The 21141-nt window shown below is 38.0% G+C and overlaps 2 protein-coding genes across 10 annotated transcripts in view; one reads left to right on the forward strand and one right to left on the reverse strand.

Annotated features, from left to right (window-relative positions):
- zc3h14 (zinc finger CCCH-type containing 14) overlaps positions 1 to 9005 on the forward strand; it is a 41784-nt gene extending 32779 nt beyond the window's left edge. For all 3 annotated transcript variants that reach the window (XR_010002157.1, XM_008116072.3, XM_062968391.1), the window contains one exon: positions 796 to 9005. Coding sequence is in view for 2 of the 3 variants with exons in the window: in XM_008116072.3 (XP_008114279.2) it covers positions 796 to 838 (43 nt within the window). In the remaining variant the exon portion in view is untranslated. The remainder of the gene's footprint in view (positions 1 to 795) is intronic.
- Positions 60 to 21141, reverse strand: part of eml5 (EMAP like 5) — a 122954-nt gene continuing 101872 nt past the window's right edge. For 5 of the 7 annotated variants that reach the window (XM_062968386.1, XM_062968384.1, XM_062968383.1 and 2 more), the window contains 11 exons: positions 19957 to 20130; positions 18383 to 18591; positions 16635 to 16792; positions 13672 to 13786; positions 12936 to 13124; positions 12557 to 12729; positions 11387 to 11549; positions 10924 to 11027; positions 7820 to 7973; positions 6961 to 7061; positions 60 to 6655 (listed from right to left, as the gene is read on the reverse strand). In XM_062968386.1, coding sequence (XP_062824456.1) covers positions 6619 to 6655; positions 6961 to 7061; positions 7820 to 7973; positions 10924 to 11027; positions 11387 to 11549; positions 12557 to 12729; positions 12936 to 13124; positions 13672 to 13786; positions 16635 to 16792; positions 18383 to 18591; positions 19957 to 20130 — 1577 coding nt within the window. In that variant the 3' untranslated portion in view covers positions 60 to 6618. Of the gene's footprint in view, positions 6656 to 6960; positions 7062 to 7819; positions 7974 to 10923; positions 11028 to 11386; positions 11550 to 12556; positions 12730 to 12935; positions 13125 to 13671; positions 13787 to 16634; positions 16793 to 18382; positions 18592 to 19956; positions 20131 to 21141 lie in introns of those variants that run through there. The other 2 variants (XM_062968389.1, XM_062968388.1) reach the window with 1 other exon arrangement.

Here is a 21141-nt window from a genome sequence, read left to right on the forward strand (position 1 = left end):
CTATACATTAATAGGCCCAAATTAGTATTCTTGTTGTCTTCATGAAAAAGTGTGAAATATTTAAGCTGTAACATATTTTTTATTAAATCCTTTGAATCTTTGGGGATCTACAATTTCACAAAAATATACAAAAGAATATGCTGTACAAATATTTACATTAGGATGTGAGAAGATAAAATTAGCTCCATGTTTTAAGCACGCATTTGACAAATATATTCTTAAATTCTGAAATTTAACATTTCAGGAAATTACTTTGAAATCTTTAAGGTTGCAGATAATGTCTATAAAATTCATTATTGGTTATTTTTAAAATAAATTAATTTATGCAAAAAGGCTTAACTGATATACATCTATAAAGAAAAACAAATTATAAAGATTTTGTTTGATCACAGGGATTAACTCTTTATAATAGCAAAAAATGGAATACACAGGCTTTATCAGATTGAATTAACATACACCTTTGGGTTAATTGGATGGGTTAGTTTTCTTTTTTGGTCAAAGCAAGGATGATTGTCTGACTGATACTTCATACTGAAATTGTAAACTCAAAGAACTGTAATAAGACAGACTGAAAGTTTAAAAAATTGCTTTTTAAAAATAAGAAACCTTAACAAACAGAAAGTGTTTTTCCGCTAATGAAACCTTCTGTTTGTGGTAAGTTTTAGAAACAGAATCTTCAAATAGTTTTCATAGCTGTGCTCCTTCTATACCTATGACAGAATGACTGTCAAAAGTCAAGAAATTGTTCATTTTTCTCGAAGGATAATATGCCATTGACTTTTTTTTTTTTTGCAGAGATCTCCAGGAGAAAAGCCTGTATTGTTCCATCTGTTACTGATTTTCACAGTATTTGGGCAAAGTTGAGCCCTTTGTGGAACAAGTGAGATTGAGCAGTCTACCTTGGCACCTGACTTAGCCTAAAATGCATTCTTACAAAGATTAGAAGGCAGAGTGCAATATGGGCCACATTCATATTCTCTCCTCCCACAATTATCTAAAATCAGACAAACCTGTCAAATCTTTTTTGATGTAATTGTATTCCCCAGCACCTTTCATCCTGATCCAAAATGTATCTATGGGGAAGCAATTTAAGTTGCTTTCAGTATACCGTATTTCAAGAGAAATGTGGGGATAGCACCAATGCAAATGTTTAGGCATCACCAGCAGTAAAGAAAGGTTACAACCTGTTTCTTTGTAACCCACTTGTAAGATGCCTTATTACACATTTCATTATATAACATAAGAACATCTATCAGTCTTGTATAGATTACCATTTCCAGCCTATCACCTAGGAACTTGGTAGCTTCCATACCCCTAGCAGGCAAGAAGATAAAAGGTTTATAAAATCTCTTGCCATCACATAGATCATGTGAACCTGATAGCCAAAAGAGACACACAATTTCATGCTGTATATCTGATGTTGTACTTATTTTCTGTTCTGCATGCAAAAGCAGATTTATTCAATCTGAAGATACCCCTCCTTTCTTTATCCTCTTACTTTTTTGGACCAACACATGAAATGCTATTGAATGGTTTAAGATTGTAGCTAAAACATTATTCCATTAGTGAAAATATTAAGGCAAATCTAAAAACCAAATATACATATGTTCACATATAAACAACACATGCACACAAACAAACAACTACTATCAGAAGAGTATGCCAGTTCAATGTTAAAAGGATGCAGACAGCAGGTTCACCCTAAGCCACATTTATACGGATAGCACCTGAAATGTTATCTTGTTTACAAATAAACATTTTCCTAGCCAAGGTTCAGTAATCCACAGATAAAGGAAGCTTTGAATTTATTTTATTCAGTTTCTCACAACTGCTTCAATGCCTTAAATTCACAACTTAATGGGATATTTGCTTTAAAATGAAAAGCAGGCTCACTACTGTGAAGATAATTGATGACACCAACACTTTTTTCATAAAAAATGCAACCCGAAGGTCATAGAGCTTTTCAAAAAATCTCATGCATTCAGGGTTTTGGTTTGGATTTTAAAAATTACCGAATTCCCAGGATATTATGTTGTCTTCATGGCCACCTCAGACTATAATTCATGATCACACTAGACTACAATCCTGGAATTAGTATTCATGTCTCCCAGGAAAAATGTTATGCTCAACACATTAAATTCATATTTTAAAAAGTCATCAGGAACAGTTCTTTTAAAATTACTGGTTTTCATTACAGGGGAAGCTAACTATTTTTACAGTAAGGAGTCTCCTGCTTTTGCCTGATCATCCATCAGCCTTGTTTCTTGGGAGCTTGAAACAGGATTTAAAGGGGCATAATGGCTAGGGAATTTGCAAACTAAAGGAGGAGGAAGAGAGGCTGCCTGTTTTCAGTCGGGAAGGTTCTAGTACTCAGAAGTAACCTTTTACAAGTAACAAGTACTTGCAATGCATTAGAGGTTTGGGGTGACAGCATTATCAACATTGCTACTGTTAAAAATGGCATGACTGGTATTATTAGATGCTTTGAGCATAATGAATAATGTGTACTTGTTACTCCTAAAACTTTGTTTTGGTGGGGAGAGGATTTGGGTGAACATTTGTATTTTGGAAGTGTATTACAGTAGAGTTTCACTTATACAACACTCACTTATCCAACATTCTGGATTATCCAGCGCATTTTTATAGTCGAAGTTTTCAATATATCATGATATTTTGGTGCGAAATTCGTAAATACAGTAATTGCTACATAGCATTACTGTGTATTGAACTACTTTTTCTGCCAGATTTGTTGTAAAACATGATGTTTTGGTGCTTAATTTGTAAAATCATAACCTAATTTGATATTTAATAGGCTTCTCCTTAATCTCTCCTTATTATCCAACATATTCGCTTATCCAGCGTTCTGCCGGCCCGTTTATGTTGGATAAGTGAGACTCTACTGTATTTGAAAAAATAAGGTGAAAACAGCTCATTAGGACTGAGTGCAATGATGTGTGAACATCTAAACCTTCCCCACTCACACACTTTTTTTCTTTTTGAGACAATAGTTAGCAAATTATTTTTTGGGAAATATTACAACTGCAAGCTCTAAAAGGTTGTGGTGCTTACAAAGTTGAAAATCTTTGTAACAAAAAAGGTGGTCTTGTTTCTGCCCAGTTCTTTTCCTGAATGAACTCTGCTTTGTTTAAGAGCTCATACATTATGTTAAGAGTTTACTGATCAAGAATAACTTGGCTTGGGCCATGTAAATAATTATAGCACTCAGGACTGATGAAGTTGGAATGCAACTTGGCTATTACTAAGGCAGAAAAAAGCTCAGAATTAATTTTAACAATGATGGCTGATGTGATGATAGAAACCAACTCTCAAAAAGGATCTCTCTCATTTTGGAACAATAATAGTTAGATGCTGTGGTATGGGATAGATTAGTCTGGTGGCACCTTTTAGTTGAAAAATAGTAGCCAATCAAAGGATCGGTAAACCCATCATTCTATGCTAAATTTGATATCCTGTCTGAAATGTATTGCCTGTGAAATCTTTAAAGGTTTAGTAGCATTCTTTAGATAGCTCCAGAGATCCTATGTGCAAAGATTCTTCACAAAGTGAAAACAATTTCTCTGAATCCATCCATGGATCTACTCGCAGAAGTCCAGACAATTCAATTTATGTACATGTATGGCAAATTAGTAAAAACAGGAATTAATTCATGGTGCAATATTAAAACTCCACAAAAAATAGAAGATGAGGAAAAGAAAAGCTGGTATGTGTCTAGGAAGAATTCCTCAAGACTGCCACTTTGCCCAGATCTCCTCACCATTCATGAAGGCAGAATAAGGTATCCTACTTGGAGTCTTTCTGTCGTCTCTCTGCCAGCTTCTGCCTGATGTGTTCTTGATGCAGTGCACAAGCTTTCCACTTAATGTACTTATAAATGGAACACATTTCTTGCCTTTATAGCATCTCAGTGCATCTCTGGATGAAGTGTGGATGAACCACGTGCTAGACTTTTTCCTTATCAGACAAGTCTTTCTCTTTCATCTATTAGATGCTGTCAACAATCTCCTGGAGTCTACAGAATGTTGGCAAGTATTCCAGTTTCATACACCTCCTGGTCAAGAGATTTTTATGGGGATATAGGAATCTACATCCCTCTGCAGCAGACCGTATGGCTCACTGAAGCCTTGAATTGGTTGTCAAGGAAGCCCTTTGAACTCATGGCCTCCTGTGATCCGATACCTACCAGGAAGATATCCATCTTAGTGACTTTAACTTGTGCAAGGAGGGCAGGTGAACTCTGTGTCCAATTGGTTGACCACTTGCATAAAGGTTCCTTCCCATGTCAGCTTTTCACATCAATCCGGAGATTGTACTTCCAGCATTCATACAGAACTCCACTTTGGACCTTGAATATTTTCTTCACTACCTTGATATGCGTTGAGCATTAAAGTTCTATGTCAATCGGATAGCTTCTTTCCATAAATCTCAGAAACTTTTCCTCTACTTCTGGGCTGCCCAGAAGGATCTACCAGTCTCTGTACAGTGTTTTTCTAAGTGAGTTGCAGACAACTCTTTGTTTAGCCTATACTCTTGCTGAGAAAGAACCTCTGACTCAAGTGATGAGTCACTGGATGCTTGGAGAAGAGCACTTATATCTTCTCAAAGCAGTGGCCTCAACTGTCTTCTTGAAGAGAATCCCACTTCATGACATCTGCAGAGCCACAACATGGTTCCACTCTTTGATCGTCACATTGCATTACAGATTAGATACAAGGTCAGACTGACACTGCTTTTGGTAGGGCTGTTCTCTTCTCCTGTGTTACATGGCACTAACACTTCCTGTAGTGAGTAGATTGTTAGTCTCCCATTAGTGTGCATCACAGAAATCTTGAAGAAGAACAGTTGCTCACCTGTAACTGACTCAAGTTGTCATATATGAATTCACACAAATCCAGCCATCATCCCCTTAATATTGGCTCTCCATGACTTCTTGGCTGCTACTTCTGTGTCCAGGAACTGTGGGTTTTGATAGCAACACACTGATCATGTTGGGAGGAAGCTGCTGCCAAAACACATCTTGCAGTTCTCTGGGTTCAAGGGATGCACTGCACAGCCACAGATAACAAGTCCAAGAATCACAGTTATAGGTAATTAACCTGTTCTTATCATGCCTTTTGGACTGGAGGGCTGAAAAATAGATAGGGAGTCCCAGAACCCAAACCAACTCTTGAAAGATTTTTGAGTCTTAAAAGCAACTGTGGCACTGTTTTCAATGAAGTTTTCAAGAGCACAGCATTGGCCTACTTGAACAACAACGCCCATCCTTTCCTCTTCTAACTCTATAGTTACAGAAATAAGAGTCACCTGAAATCTTCCATTTAGAATATTCTACTAAGGAGTAAATCCCAATATTATCAACATGTACAGTTATGGTGAAGTTACAATTTTGATGTTAGAAATGAGTGAAACATACAGGCACTTGCATGTCAAAAATCTAACTAGTAAACATGTGTTATTAGACTAATATACAGTTGCTTTCAAATATCTTCATTCTTAGGTGGAACCTGTGAGTGCTTGTATATATGTGGCTTTATGATTTCAGCTAGAGAGCAAGAGATTCAACTAGTCTTATTCTTGTATAAAAATTAAAGAAGCAACTTGTATGATACATTTGATTTACGGTCACTTCGATTTTACCAAGTGATAATGTGAAAATGCACAGAACAATTTCTATTGCTGTGATTTGATTTTTTTTTTTTTGCTTCTGGTGACAACTTAAAGTTTCATCAATATATGAACAGTAAAATGAACAGCCTATTTCCCATTTCTAGTACAACACTGTAAGCAAACACAGCAATTTCTCTTTCATTGATAACACTTTTATTCACAAGGCAAAAAACGGAGTTAGACTTTTAGGTTGTGGGCAAGGCACTCACAATGTGAGCAAATTTCATTCTGCTCACAGAACTAATTTAATGCTTGAGTAATTCAAAAACACTAAATTAGCCTTGAAGAACGGGTTCATGCATGTCTCCTAGCATTCACCAGACATGACGACAACCCAGGCCTTAAAACCAATAGAATTCTGCAAGTCCTAGGAACAAATATAACTCTTGGGAGGTGTTCTCTTTTGCTGAACTAGACAAAGCTTTTGTTAGGTCATTTCTATCTTTTATATTAACTTCATCCATTTTTGTTTAAAAAATTAAGAGCTGTAAGGTGGTTTTCCTTTCAGTAATAAAATAAGGAGTCTTCTATTTTAGCAAGAGTCAGTACTCAGTACTTAAACATTCATGCTGAAAGTAAACACATCGATGTACAGCATTAGGTCAGTAATAACATCTCTTGATTTGAAATCCATGATCTTACAAGGAGACTGTACAGAACCTTGCTTCCTCTTATCCATATGTTTCAGCATCTGGCAGTGAGTGGGAAACAAATGTAGGTTATCTGATACTGTAGTAATATGACTAGACTCGGTACATTTGAAGTAGTCCATTCCTCTTGTACACGCAAGTCAGTCCGACAGCTGATTGCCTGTCTTTTATCAGCACCATTTCTTGAAGCATGCAGGGCACTGGAGAATGTCTCTTTGCAACTGTGGGGCATTTACTCCTCTTACTTCATGCAGTGTACTCTTTAAAAAGTTCTTCATGACTCTCAGTGAGGCATATGTACACATTTCCAGACAAATATGCTGTATTTTCAAACAGAAATGAAAGGAGAAATGAAAATTGCTGCAAGTTAATGGATTTTATAATGGAATACATAACAACTGCAAAATAGATTTACACATATGCTGGCAGTTAGCAAATAGGTTTTTCCCCTAGGGTTTTTGCTGGTGCATCTTAATCACTGCTTGTCTTTTCAGCATTTGAGTTTGTTTTCAGAAATTGCAGATGACAATTTGCACCATTAATATTTCAAGATTTTTTCCTATTATTGCATTTGTTATTGAAATTGTAACAATCATTTCTATTTTGGGAATAAAGAGTTACTTACCTGCTATCATCTCCACCTGCACTGACAACGTATCTGTCTCCACTTGTAAAGCGAATATTAGTCACATGGGCCGAGTGACCTAGAAATCTTTTATGTTTTGCCTTTAAAATAAGAAAATTCTCCATATCAGTTAGACTGTTTCTAAAATGCACACCTAACCATGCTATGTGAATATTTAGAAGCATTAATTTGCTTCCATTAATTTGCGCCAACCTGTACCATACTATCCCTGATGCCCCAGTAAATCTGGAAATAGGTTCTTGGGCATTTCTCCCATTTCTGATTGGAGAAATGGAGCACAGTACTTTTGCAATAAGACATTTAGGATTGATCTTTTTTATGCCTCTCAATGCTGGGTCTGACTTCTAGCACTATTTTGGCAAGACGGTTGCAAGTGCGGGTACAACAAGACTGGTGAAAAGATCAGAAAGTCCTAGATGTTGTCTTTATTCTTCTGTTTTTATTTTGTAGATCTATTCATGTTTTGTTTATTGTATACTTTTCTGTCAGCCTCCAGTGTGATCAAAGACTTTTCATGACAGAATGTATAAAATCAGAAAGAACATGAACAGAATCTTGGAATTTCTAATCAGTCTGTTGCTTGCTTCAAGTGAATGGCAAATTATGCAGCTAGAGTCAGGACCCCCTCACTGATCTTATTAATCATGCATTTTTTTATTTGTATCTTAAATGTTCAGCAGTAAAAGGACCCAAAAGATCCCGCTAAAAAGAACTGTGAGCAGAGAAGATTACTCTTTTTTAGATAACATAAAAAGCATACTGTTGCCTCATTTCTAGTCTCAATAGGTCACTATAATTAAAAAAAAAGCTTCATGTTCTTCAAGCAAAAAGTTCTTACAAATTTTTCTGGACAAGGGAAATCGAACAGCTTGACCATGCCAAAGTCATCGCCTGTTACAAGGCTGATTCCCGAATGGGAAACACAGGCACAATTCACATCAGCTTTCTCAGCATGCCTGGACCAGATTCCAATAACTTCATCTCCTAGAACACTAAACAGAGAAGAGAGAAAAGGAACATCTAAATAAATCTGCTTAATCACCTTGTAAGTGTCGAACCTAAAGCACCTAATTTATCTGGATAGGAACCCCTGGTGGCGCAATGGGTTAAACCCTTGTGCTGGCAGTGTCATGAAATATGAATATATGGTTGGAATGGACTTGAATGGAAGGAAGAAATGAATGAGAGCTAATAATTTTGAAGACAGCAATCTGTAGAATAAGGCCTGCAATTACTAACTACCTGCTTGCTGAACTGTAATTAAAAGTTCCTAATGAGACCTGAAATAGTTGGCCTGCCTAATAAACTGTGGTAAGAACTGTGACTGATAAGATAAATGTTTACATCAAGTTAAAGAAATGTTTACAACTGTTAAGAAGGAAGTCAACACAAGGCCAACACCAATCAAGAAGAATCAACATCTGGCCAGGAAACTAAGATGGAGTCAGGATATTCCAGGATGGAAGACTTCCATCATTCATTTACAACTTTGGGACAGCATCAGCTAAATATTGCTACATAAGTGACCTTATGACAAGCCAGAAAGTATGACAGACAGAGACGCTGGTTACCTGTCATGCTCAGTGGAGATGGTCTATGGGAAAGTGACAGATATGCAATGGAAGCAGTCTGGTCACTTTGGGCCCGCTTTTCTCATGGGAAGACAAAGGAGTGTGTTGTGGAGTCATGTTCGTTTTGGAGTTTTGGCGTTTTGACTATTTGGAACTATGTGTTACCAAGCTGCAGGGAAAGCAGGGACTGGCCGAAGCAGGTGATTCTCCAAGGAGGGAGAAAATGATATGGTAATATTTGGATGTGTGCATGAGGATAAATGCATGTACCTATGTGTGAATGCTGAGTGAAAATATAACAGCCCTTTTGTCTATTTGTTAGCCAATGTAATAGGTGTGTGAATCCAATGTAGTTATATAGAATTTGTATATCTATATGTCCAATGTTGTTTGTGTAGAAGTTCTGATAACCTCTCACACTGAAATTGCAATAAAAAGAACCTATGCTTTAAAGTTATTGAAAAGTTATTCATAACAGCAGGACTGCTGACCAAAAGGTTGGCGGTTCGAATCTGGGGAGAGAAGGTGAGCTCCCTCTATCAGCTCCAGCTCCCCATGCTGAACATGAGAGAAGCCTCCCACAAGGATGGTAAAACATCAAACATCCGGGCGTCCCCTGGGCAACATCCTTTCAGACAGCCAATTCTTCAACACCAGAAGCAACTTGCAGTTTCTCAAGTTGCTCCTGACATGAAAAAAAAATAGCTAGATAACACTGTTCTGTGGCAAATATTACTAGTTTAAGATATATACAAAACACAACAATAAGAAGATACAAGCTCTTCTTATTACACATTTTTTCCACAAGAGCTATAGTTTCAATTTCCTTAAGTACTCAAACTCAGTGCTGAATTCCAAAGAACTATTTGGATTAATGCAATAACTTCCACTAGTAGGCTAGTTCAGGGCTTCTCAAGACTTTTCCACTCAGGACCCCTTTTGGCTTGAGAAATTTTTACACGACCCCGGATATATAGGTATATAAATACATTAAAGAAGAAATACTATCTCCTCATAAGAGAAGGAAAGAATATTTGATGAGAAACTAAAAAGTGGGTAAGAAGCTTATGAGAGAGAATTGTATAAAAGGTTCATTAGTTCTATTTTGCTGGTTGAGATGCAATCAGGAAGAGGCCTCTATTTGTTGTTAATTCCTTTGGATCCATAAGCAAGCTTATTTCTATTCAACTGGTTTAGAGCCTATTTATTTATTTATTTATTTATTTACAGTATTTATATTCCGCCCTTCTCACGCCGAAGGGGATTCAGAGCGGATCACATTATACACACATAGGGCAAACATTCAATGCCCATAAACACATCAGAGACCGAGACAGACAGACGCAGAGGCAATTTAACCTTCTGAGGGGATGTTCAATTCTGGCCACAGGGGGGAGCAGCTGCTTCATCATCCACTCTGACGGCACTTCCTCATTCCAGGTCATAAATTAGTTAAACTTGCCTCTCCACTTTTATAAGTGGTACCTTATTTCCTACTTGATAGATGCAACTATCTTTCGGGTTGCTAGGTCAGCAATGAGCAGTATTTCTAATTGACAGGTGCTCACCCTGCCACGGGCTGGCCTCGAACTCATGACCTCATGGTCAGAATGATTTATTGCAGCTGCTCAACAGCCTGCACCACAGCCCGGCCCCAATTGGGAAGATGCCTCCCTTTTCTATTAAGATCCAATTGGTTCTGTTAAAGTAAATACTGTCAGGTGGTTTGAGCAAAACTATGTAACTACCTGAAGCAGAGAGAAAGGAGTCAATGGACATAACTGAAAAGTAACTTTGAACCCATGACTCTGAAGATGGCATATGGAGGTATACAGTGTTCCTTCACTACTTCGCAGTTCACCTTTTGCAGATTCGCTGTTTTGCGGTTTTTCAATAAACTCTAAAAGACTATTATAAATCATAAAAAATTACAATTTACAGCCTAATAAAGAGAGAAAGGAGAAGCCAAAGGGAGAGAAAAGGAGCCCAAGTGGCAACAGGAGGAGGAGGAGGAGATTTATCAACACACGATTGGTTGATAAAGATTTAAAATAGTGTATAATTACTAAAATAATGTATAAATATTAAAATAAATATTGTGTCCCTACTTCGCGGATTTTCACTTATTGCGGGTGGTCCTGGAACCTAACCCTAGCGATAAGTGAGGGAACACTGTAACCCATATGACTGGCCTGCTCATCTGTACATCCAATAATATTTATGGCAAGTACTACCTCAATCCACACATCTGGAAACTGAGGAGAGTGTCATATAATGTAACAGAAATGAAAACTAGGGATTACATAGCCTTATGATCTTTTTAAGGGGAGAATGTGCCATATTTTCAGAATTCTAAAATGTGACATATTACCTGGTCCAAGTAGCCCATGTTATTCGGTCAATCACAGTTTGATCCAAGAGTTGTTTTCCAGAAGGCACTTCATAAACTTGCCTTTTGTAAGATCCAGTGGATACCTTTAAGAATGAATTCAAACAGGAATGCAATTTAATACTTACTCCATGAGGGAGGGAGGACAGGCTTTCACATGAAAGGCCCTGCTGTTTGCACTCAGTTCATTCCAAAGGACTGCTGCAGCAGAATTCCAATGGAACAGAGTAAAACATAAGGTGGGTTGTGTGAATTCAGAGACCACTAAATCGCTTTCCCCTCCACTCAAAAACAAGTTCACCAAAGCCCCAGAGGGTTTCTCAAATGCTGTTCAGTATGGGCACATTGCCCATAAAATGGAATCTCTACACAGCGTGACAGTGAGATGTTTATTATACAAATGTAGATACAAATAAAGCCTACCAAAAGCTCTATTTATATTTACCTGAAGATAACAGCTATCTGCTGAAAAGTCCATTTGAATTACAAAGCTTGGGATGTCCTTGCAGTAACTGGCTCGGTTAAGGGAAGGCCCCAATGTCAAGTCATAAAAATCCACTGCGTTTTCACTGGAACCAACTGCTAAGTAATGAGAATCTGGGCTGAACCTAGGTAGATGAACAATTTCAGATGACTTCTTGATATCACTAAGTACAATGTTATTATCACTAAGCACAAACTTAATCTCAAAATAATATGTGACACGGTACAATACATTATTGTATTTTGTCACATTGAGCCGAGATTAAATTTCTTAATATAAAATAAAGTACTCTGCACACATCTTTAAATCACACATACTTACACAGAATGGAATGTATTTATTTTCTCCTCTAACCAAACTTATGCACACTCTACATTTCTCAAGTGATTTTTCACACTTTTTAAGCTTTTTATCGTATTGGAAAGTAGTGCCTTTTTCTCTGCATGCCTCAACTTATTCTCTTCTTTCTGCCTTGTTTTACAGGTCACACTTTCCACTCTTTATTTTCAAATCTCATCTACTGAGTTTCTACGTGATTAGGACTACCATCTGAAACCTATTTCCCCAAGTGTAGGAGCTGGAAAGTTACTTTTGGGAGAAGGACTATAATAAAATGCTGATATCATTCAAAACTGGTCAGTGTTGGGGTGAATGCATCATCTTGTCACTATTCAGTTATGGATGGCTCCAACACATCAGCACACCAATTCTTTTTAAAAGTAACTTACTAAGGTCTGCCTGGAAATAAGCCTAATTAAATTTAAGGGGACTTACTTTTGAGTAGCCTTGTATCAAACTTCACTAGTTCTTGAAAATGATCTCTTGAGGTTTCTTTTCCTCTTAATTTACACTATGTCAACTTTTTATAAGTTATTTCACCATTTCTGACTTTCATGTCTGTGCTTCAGACAGTTGATCTTTGCTATCAATTGTGACTCAGTTCAATTCCTTCTACTAGAACTTACCATCTTTCCATCTGTTAAGGATTGTTTGCAATACTAGATTATCATCATCATCATCATCATCATCATCATCATATGTCCATATGCAAAATATTCCATATGCAGGTAACATATGTGAGGAATACAGAATGAAAGCAGATGCCACAGCAAAAGACACTTGATTTCTTACCTGATGTCTTGGATAGCTGATCTTCTGTCCCTCTTCTTTCCCCAAATTTTCAGAGAGTTTACTAACAAGATAATAAATTCTCCGTTTTTCATGCCAATAGCCACCATGTCACCTTCTGGACTATAAGACACAGTGCGTGCTGCATGGCCCAAATTGACTTTGTTCACCATCTTCTGTGAGAATTGTATTTAAAAAGAGAAGTATTAAGATTTTCTATTTGTGTATGTCAAAAGGTTATGTCAAAATTCATTTTTATCCTTGCTCATCTCCTAACAATATCATCTAAGAAAAATATTTTGAAGTATTTTCATCTGAATTCTTTTTGATGTATCATTTTAAAATATTATTTTAACTTCTGAAATGCCATTTTAACACCTACTTTATCGGTAATATCCCAAAGCCGGACTGTCCCATCCTCCGCAGCAGAAAGAAACACATCACGAGAAGGGTGTGTTGCCAGTCCCCAGATAGGGCCATCCATATGGCCATTAATTAGAAGATTACATGCTGCATTTTTCTCTCCAACTTCTATTATTTCAGTATTCTTTGTCCCAACAAGAATCTTCCCCTGAAACAAAGAAATCATTAATGGAAATTCTTATAATTCCATCAGCAGGGTGTTGCTTAATTATGTTCACAAGTCTTGGGACATGACACAGGGGGGCCTGCTTCAAGGATCTCAAATTTCTGGCAGGTTCATATGGGAGGAGATGGTATCTAAATTACCAAGGCCCAAAGCTGTTTAAAGTTGTGTAGGTCAGTTTTTACAAACCTGAAATGCACCAGATTCCATTTGATCTTGGACGCTAAGCAGTGTCAACCCTTCTTAGTACTTGGATAGGAGGCCACCAATTAATACAAGGTAGGCTATACTTCAGAAGGAATTGACAAAACCGCTTCTGAATATTTTTTGTCTAAAAAAACCCCTATGAAATTAACGAGGCTGCCATAAGTTGATAGGTGGATTGAAGATGTGCATACACAGAGAGGCCAAAACTAGCACCTTGGATTGAGTTTGGAAATAAATTGGAAACCAAATGCAATTTTTAATACTGGTGCTATGTACCTAGGTGCTCTAAGATGTATAGTACTATATAAAAGAAACCCACACTTACTTTGCCTCTGCATACAGAGCGAACACAATCAATTATCTGTCCTGTTTCTAATCTGAAAGCACGGCACCGGCGTAGTTCCTGATCCCATAATTTAACTGCTCCTCCTTCTTTTGATCTAGTGCAAATAAGACATTAGAAAACATTAGAAAAAGTAGAAAACATAGAAAGAATAGATAAAACTGCCTAAGAGAAAATATATGGCCACAATCTTGCTGATGCATGATGCCCATGTTTATATTTGTCCCTGGTTGTATAGAGATGGCAAGAGAAGATTCTAAGCATCCTATTGCCCAATCCTTCCTTTCTTCCTGGCTGTTCCATCCACTGACTTTTTAATAGACAAACAGAGCAACAGCAAGCTTTTTCAATTAAACCGTATACACTGCTCATTAACTGGACAATGCAGCTGATTTTCACAAATTAATAATTACAGCTAAGATTTAAAATACATTGTATTTGCTGACCACAAAATTGTGTGCATTGTGGATAGTTTAAGAGTAGGTATATATGATTACTACTTGGATGGAAGACTGCCAACAAATATTAAGGAGATGTAAGCTATATTTCAAACAAAGGCAATGGTAAACCATCTCTGAATATTCCTTTCCAAAGAAAACCTTATGAAATCCATGGGGTCATTATAAGTTGATAGGCATCCTGAAGGCATGAACATTCATATATATGTTTTGTACATTTATAGGTTTTCCATGGTTCTTAAGCCTTTTGCAATCGTTACCACTATTTTGACTACCCGCTCCACATTAAAGTTGATATACCTTACAGTAGATCAGCAGTAATATCTTTGCAACTGGAAAGGACTTAAAAAAATGATAGCACCAGTAGCTTCCCAGCACTTCTCTCAGGTGTTTTTAGCATAGACTAAGGCTCAGCATAGACTAGGATGGGACACCCTAAAGCAGTGGTATCAAATTTGTGGCCCTCCAGGTGTTTTGGAGTAGCTCCCTGAATTCCTGGCTATTGGAAAAGCTGGCAAGGACTTCTCAGAGCTGGAGGTCCAAATATCTAGAGGGTCTCAAGTTTGACACCTCTGCCCATGCCCAAAAAAGCAGAGGGAAGGGGCTCCTCCTCCCATTTTGCTTTGACCCGCTGTCACCAATATTGTTCCTTCATTGGGCTGCATAGTTTCTCTGAATCTGCTAGATGCATGCAGGAATGGAAATGGCGGCAGCAGGGAGAACACCAGACTACTTCCCTTGGAGAAAATTGTTCAAGGAATTCTTATTTGGACAGATGAATTCAAACTGAACTGCTTCTTCTCTGCCCGGTGAGCATGCTATACCATGCCATGCTCTGAGTTTGTTTCCACTGAGGTTTGGCCTGCCACCACCATTTGCATTCCTCCATGTGCCTGAGCAGTACGTCTCCAAAATGGAGTTGGAGATCCTCCCACCCCCAGAACTGACGCAGAAGTGGCATTAATGCATAAAAGAATGTGTGAATTTCCCTCCCCAAAGAGATTGTCTGTTTCCATTTCTGCATGTGCTCAGTGCCTGGTGGACTCAGTGTGCGCTGGGCTACATACATTCTTCTCCTCTCAGAAAGAGATCAATCACACCATATTGGCCCTGAATCCCCTCAGGTAGATAGGGCGGAATATAAATAAAGTTGTATTATATTTATTATTCTTATTCTTATATGGATTGAGGAATTAAAACTGAAGCAATTCTGCTTTACCTACTGATGGGGGACAGGACTATGTGGTTCAACATGCTTCAGGAATAAGCCTGATGGGCACTTGGAGAAACAGCAATGGTGGCAGCTGGCTGAAGCCCAATGAGGGAGAACACTATACACAGCACTTTCTTTGCTGCAGCTGGGAAGCCACAACAGAGCTGCCCCAAAGAGATCAGAGAGGAGCTCTTGCTTAATCCTGTTCCCCATCAATGGGTAAAAGGATTCGGCAGAAAGGATGGTTAAAGAAATAGTAAGGATAAGACAGAATTAGAGAATTCCTCACCCTCCTCCTTCACTTTCTCATTGGGCCAGCAGCAGACAACTGAGGTGGTTTCTGCCAAATTCTTTCCAATCAACCATGGCAAAGACATGCCAAAGAAGGCAGGCAAAAGATGCGAAACCAGCCACCTTTCCAGAGAAGGCGGAGATAAGCAGACCAGATTTAGACAACCGAGGGCAATGGGTGGAGAAGAGTCTGTCCAGAGAGAGGCTACATCCACACTCTTGCTCTCATAGAATCATAAAGTTGGAAGAGACCTTTTGGGCCATCCAGTCCAACCTCCTGCCAAGAAGCAGGAAAATCGCATTCAAAGCACCCGACTGATGGCCATTCAGCCTCTATTTAAAAGCCTCCAAAGAAAGAGCCTCCATCATACTCCAGGGAAGAGAGTTCCACTGCTGAACACCTCTCACAGTTAGGAAGTTCTTCCTAATGTTCAGGTGGAATCTCCTTTCTTTTTGTTTGAAGCCGTTGTTCCGCGTGCTAGTCTCCAAGGCAGTAGAAAACAAGCTTGCTCCCTCCTCCCTATGACTTCCCATCACATATTTATACATGGCCATCATGTCTTCTCTCAACCTTCTCTTCTGCAGGCTAAACATGCCCAGCTCCTTCAGCCGCTCCTCATACGGCTTGTTCTCCAGACCCGTGATCATTTTAGTTGCCCTCCTCTGGACACATTTCAGCTTGTCTCCCCATCAAAGGAATCCAAGGAGCCCCATGCAGAATTGCAAACTTCGTTGAATTGACTTATCCACACGTCATATTAAAATCTGTAATTTTGACCCCCAAACCTACCCTCAGTCTTTACATGACGTTGACTTATACACAAATATATATGCTAAGCTTAGTTAGGCTCTTAATGCCTACAAACATGCCCAATGGTAAAGACTAAGAACTACTACCAAAATATAATTTACTACAACATATTTCCAGTATGTTTTCATGAACAACTTTGCTAAATACATTTGTAGAATAAAATAGGACTCACGGCCTCTCTTTTCCACCTGTTACAATTAAGCCATCTCGTAGTGTTGTATACATTGCAAATATAGGCCCGTTGTGAGCTTTGCCAACAATTCGATTCAATATATGCTCTTTCCAAACACATACATCTCCACTGATGGTACCTGTAAATGTCAAATTGTTCTGAAAAAAAAGGTGGGAGGATATGTTCAGGACATGATTTTAAAATGGAACAAATAGATTTATTTTCTAACAAAACTGCAATGGGTAAAAAACAATGGTCAAACTATTATTCCAGTCTGGTCTCTGGCCTTGTTTTGGGATAGAAAAAACCTATGTCCCCTTGGCGTATGATGTACACTGGAAAACAAATGTTGTTGTTATTTGCCAGTTAATCAGCTTCCACATTTCCTCAGCAGCACAATTCCTCTTTTTATTAATTACATTCTAGTGTAATATTAATGACCGGAACTCCTAAATACTTTAGCTGCCAGCTGTCAAGGCATAAAATGGAAAACAAGCAAGCAAGAGGAGTAAATGGCTGTAACTGAAAAAAACTGGAAATTCCTGCCTATCCTATGACAAATGGGGAGTAATTTATTTGTTTCTGATTGCTCCGCCGAAGCCTTCCAGAGAATGGGAAATTAGCCTTCAGACCAACTACATGGGTCCCATATGGTGGAGCTGATCTGGAATGGGTGTCTGCACTGTGCGGCACTGAGTGAGACTAGTGGCAGAAAAAAGTTCAGACAGCCCAGACTTTTTAGTGTTGCTGGACAGCTGCCCTTATCATCCCTCTCACGTCTTTGTCTTAGTGGGGATTTTCAGGCACAAAACTGCTGGTGGTCATCTCTTGTCACATGTAATAATGCTGGTTGGATTGCCAGAGTGATGCAGGAGTGGGAAGAGGAGCGATTGCCCCTCCTTTGCCCTTCCCTTCCATAATCTCTGTGACACTCGAGCCAGTATCACTACATTCAACAAGCAATAATTTCACTCCTGGTGGTCACCGCTAAGACAAGGACACAGTAGGGACATTAAGTGCCACCATGTGCCACCACCAGTGCACTTGAATCTGGGGAAAGTGGGATGACCATATAAACAGCTGGGTCCAGTTCTGATTCAGAACTGGCCTAACTGTTTGCACTGCCTCAAAGTGCAGGTGATCTCTGGAGCTTTCAGGAAGCACCAGGGCATCCCCTAGGTTTGTTCAATGCAATACAAGGCTGTGTTAAGTGGGCCTGCTAGCCATGAGAATGAACCAGCCCTGTGCATCATGTGGATGTCATGATGTCCTTTCACCCCTGCAACTCAGGTTGCTCCTGATACGAAAAAAAACCAAAACCCTGCCATGCCTCATTTGTCCCATGTAGATGGTCCCTAAATTTTGGTATTAGACCCACTGAATCAATTATGAAATGGTATGTCAAGGTTATATCTAAGTGTGTCTACTGCAGTGGGGACTAACAAAAGGATTAAAGCTACAGAGCAAACACACTCCCCACTCAGTCTGCATTCTATAGACACATGAAGGGAAAAGATCTGTGCACACCCTTTTTAGTGTTAGAGCACCAACAGATGGCCAGCAAGGAGTGGAGATTCCTGCACCACAACTAGAGAGGAAGGACCATTCCATCTTAAGGCCGCCCAACACCAAAAGATTATTGCCTAAAGTAGAAAGGACAGATATATAGGTACTGAAATTAAAACACACAGGGTAGAAACAATTATTTGACTACAGCTAAACATTTTAAAATCTGTTCAACTACATACCGCTCCAAATGCTACCGACAACATGGTCTGCATTCGTGCATCTTCTATTGAACTTGTCTGTCCTTTTTTACTGAGAAGTGCTCTCCCAGCAAGAGTCCAAAATCTCACGTGTTTTACTCCCACTGAAACAAACTGTGTATCAGAATCAGGCCTGAATTCTGCTACAAAAATACGCTGATTATGACCGGCTCTGCTGGCAATTTTGGCACCTAGTAAGAATAATAAATTAATTTAAAGTCACAAATGAATAACTGCATCAGTAACTAGTAAAAACAAATTATATGTGACAGAATGTTCTTTAGTTTCAGGTCCAGAATAATGGCAATATTATTTCACACTTCTATCTAAAATACAAGTAAAAAACTGAGTCAAATTGAAAAACCCACTTAAGATTAATAACGGCAACAACCATATTACATAGTGCTTCAGAGAATTTAGAGCATTTTAGTTACATTAGCTTGTATTCCTTAATTCTGTAATGTAGGCCAGCATTATCATGCCCTTGAGTTTCTGTAAGCTAAGAGGATAAATCTTATTTATCTTTATGAACTGCACCTCTTGCTATGATGTAAACACCCACCATCCTGCACATTATGCCTATTAAATAATGAAATATACTATATATAAACTTATGGTTAAAGTCTAAAAACAACCCTCTTTTGTTGGGTCAGCATAAAGGGTGGTTCTTGCCCTACACATCTTCTGTATGGCATACGACAGACCTGCAGAACCTGTGATCCTCCAGGTGTTTTGGACTTCAGCTCCCAGAATTCCTGATCATTGAACAAGCTGGCTAGGGCTTTGCGGAGTTGCAAATTCCTGGAGGGCCACAGATTATGCAAGCCTGGCATACGACAATAGAGAAATATTTTTACTGACACAAGTAACAGTATTCCCGCCCCCCCCCCCCCCGCCCCCGCTGCAAAAAATCTTGGAGCCAGTTCTGCTTAATGTACTAAGTTATTTTCAAGTTTTTCTAAAAATAGTTTTCTAAACAAACTAATTTTCTAAACCTTTAAAGCATCTGCATACTGCATTCATGCAGTCTATTTCTCAAAGGACATGTTCTTTAATTCTACTTATTAATTTCTGATAATCTAAAATGTAAATTAAGTTTGAGCCGCTTAGTCAGTAAGGGGAAAGAATTACATTAGCAAGCTTTCATACGATTTTTAAAAATTGGATATCTCCATTGCCCTAAAGAACTAAGAGAACTTTTAAATATTTCATCAAACTAACTTCTATAGATATATGGGTGTAGCTTCTATCTGATAAAACACAGTTTAAAACCCATCTTCAGGTGCAGATCTGGATTTGTTACTTGTACACTATTAGCACAAGTAACAAATCCAAAAATGTACAAATTATGTACATTTCAAATACAAAAGATATTATGGGCAGTAGATTCTTTTGTGTGTGTCAGAAGGTCCAGATTTTTTAAACTGATAAATAAAATGATAAAACAGAATACATTAAGTATAAAGAAAATGTATGTACATATAGTTTCTACCAAACACTTTGGTTAACTAATCAATAATAAAGATGTGTTTTATAAATACAAGGTATGTTCCTACCTTCTTGCCATTTCCAAATGGTAATGGTATGTTCAGGATCCAGCCCCACAGATAGAAGGAGTTTGCCAGTGGCACTAAATCCAACTGAACAAACTCCTTTTGAATGGTAACATCTCAATACAGACAGTGTTTGCTTGTTCATTGCATCCCACACATGAATACAAGGTGCTGTGGCTGAATAAATATAAGAAAACCAAAACATTATTTGCTAATAATAGCATACAGAATTTTTACACTTGAACCATCAGGCTAATTTTAGGGTTTTTTAGTTGATAAAAAACTTCAATGTTTTGATATTGCCTTCTAAAAGTAAAATGGCAAAAGAGGGCATTATTTAATATAAAAGTATGCTCATATTCCAGAAAAGCCACAACGATCAACATTGTCTACATTTTCTTAGCCCCACTAATTTCTCCTTTACTCTAAAGCCACAGAGATGCTAAATTTTGAATAACCGTATCTATCTATCTATTTATAACATTTTATCTATATAGCTACACATATATGCACCCATACATGCATATGTAATGACAATGTAATAGAGTATGTAGGAGGAGAAATTTAATTAAGGAAAATATTTGCAAGAAAAAAATGAATCCAATAGATTCTTAGTTTCATTACACTTTTTACCAGTTTTTAGACAGAGACCAATATAAACAAACACAGTGTTTAATATGAACTGGAGATTTTGGTAGTATTGGTCAATGACAATACAGCCTAAATTTTGGAGAGGTGGTACCTGTGTTGATGCATTGCAGCAAAAACAATGACGGATCTAGTAGCACACTGAAGACTAACAAGTTTTATTTGATATAAGCCTTCATGGCATGCAGCCCATTTTATGCATTTTGATGAAGTTGGGTATCAACTATAACCATTTATGTTACATGAAACTTATTAATACACTCCAACTCTTACACAACTTGACTAGTTTGCTATCAGAGGCTCCATATATTTTCCAGTTGCTTCCAAAATCAGAGGTGTATGATGTATACAGAGTGCGCATAATTTAAAATGCTTAGAACATTGTACTGGACTGAAGCAATGATGCTTAAGACTATCATGCATTGCAGAGTCCTAAAAGTTGGTCTTCTGCCCTAACCATTTGCTCAGGAGACAAAAACTATCTGTCTTCGATTATATGCTAGAACACTTGACTAGTAAAATAAGACATGACAAGTACAG

This window comes from Anolis carolinensis, chromosome 1, assembly GCF_035594765.1.
Source record: "Anolis carolinensis isolate JA03-04 chromosome 1, rAnoCar3.1.pri, whole genome shotgun sequence".
Lineage (NCBI taxonomy): Eukaryota > Metazoa > Chordata > Lepidosauria > Squamata > Dactyloidae > Anolis > Anolis carolinensis.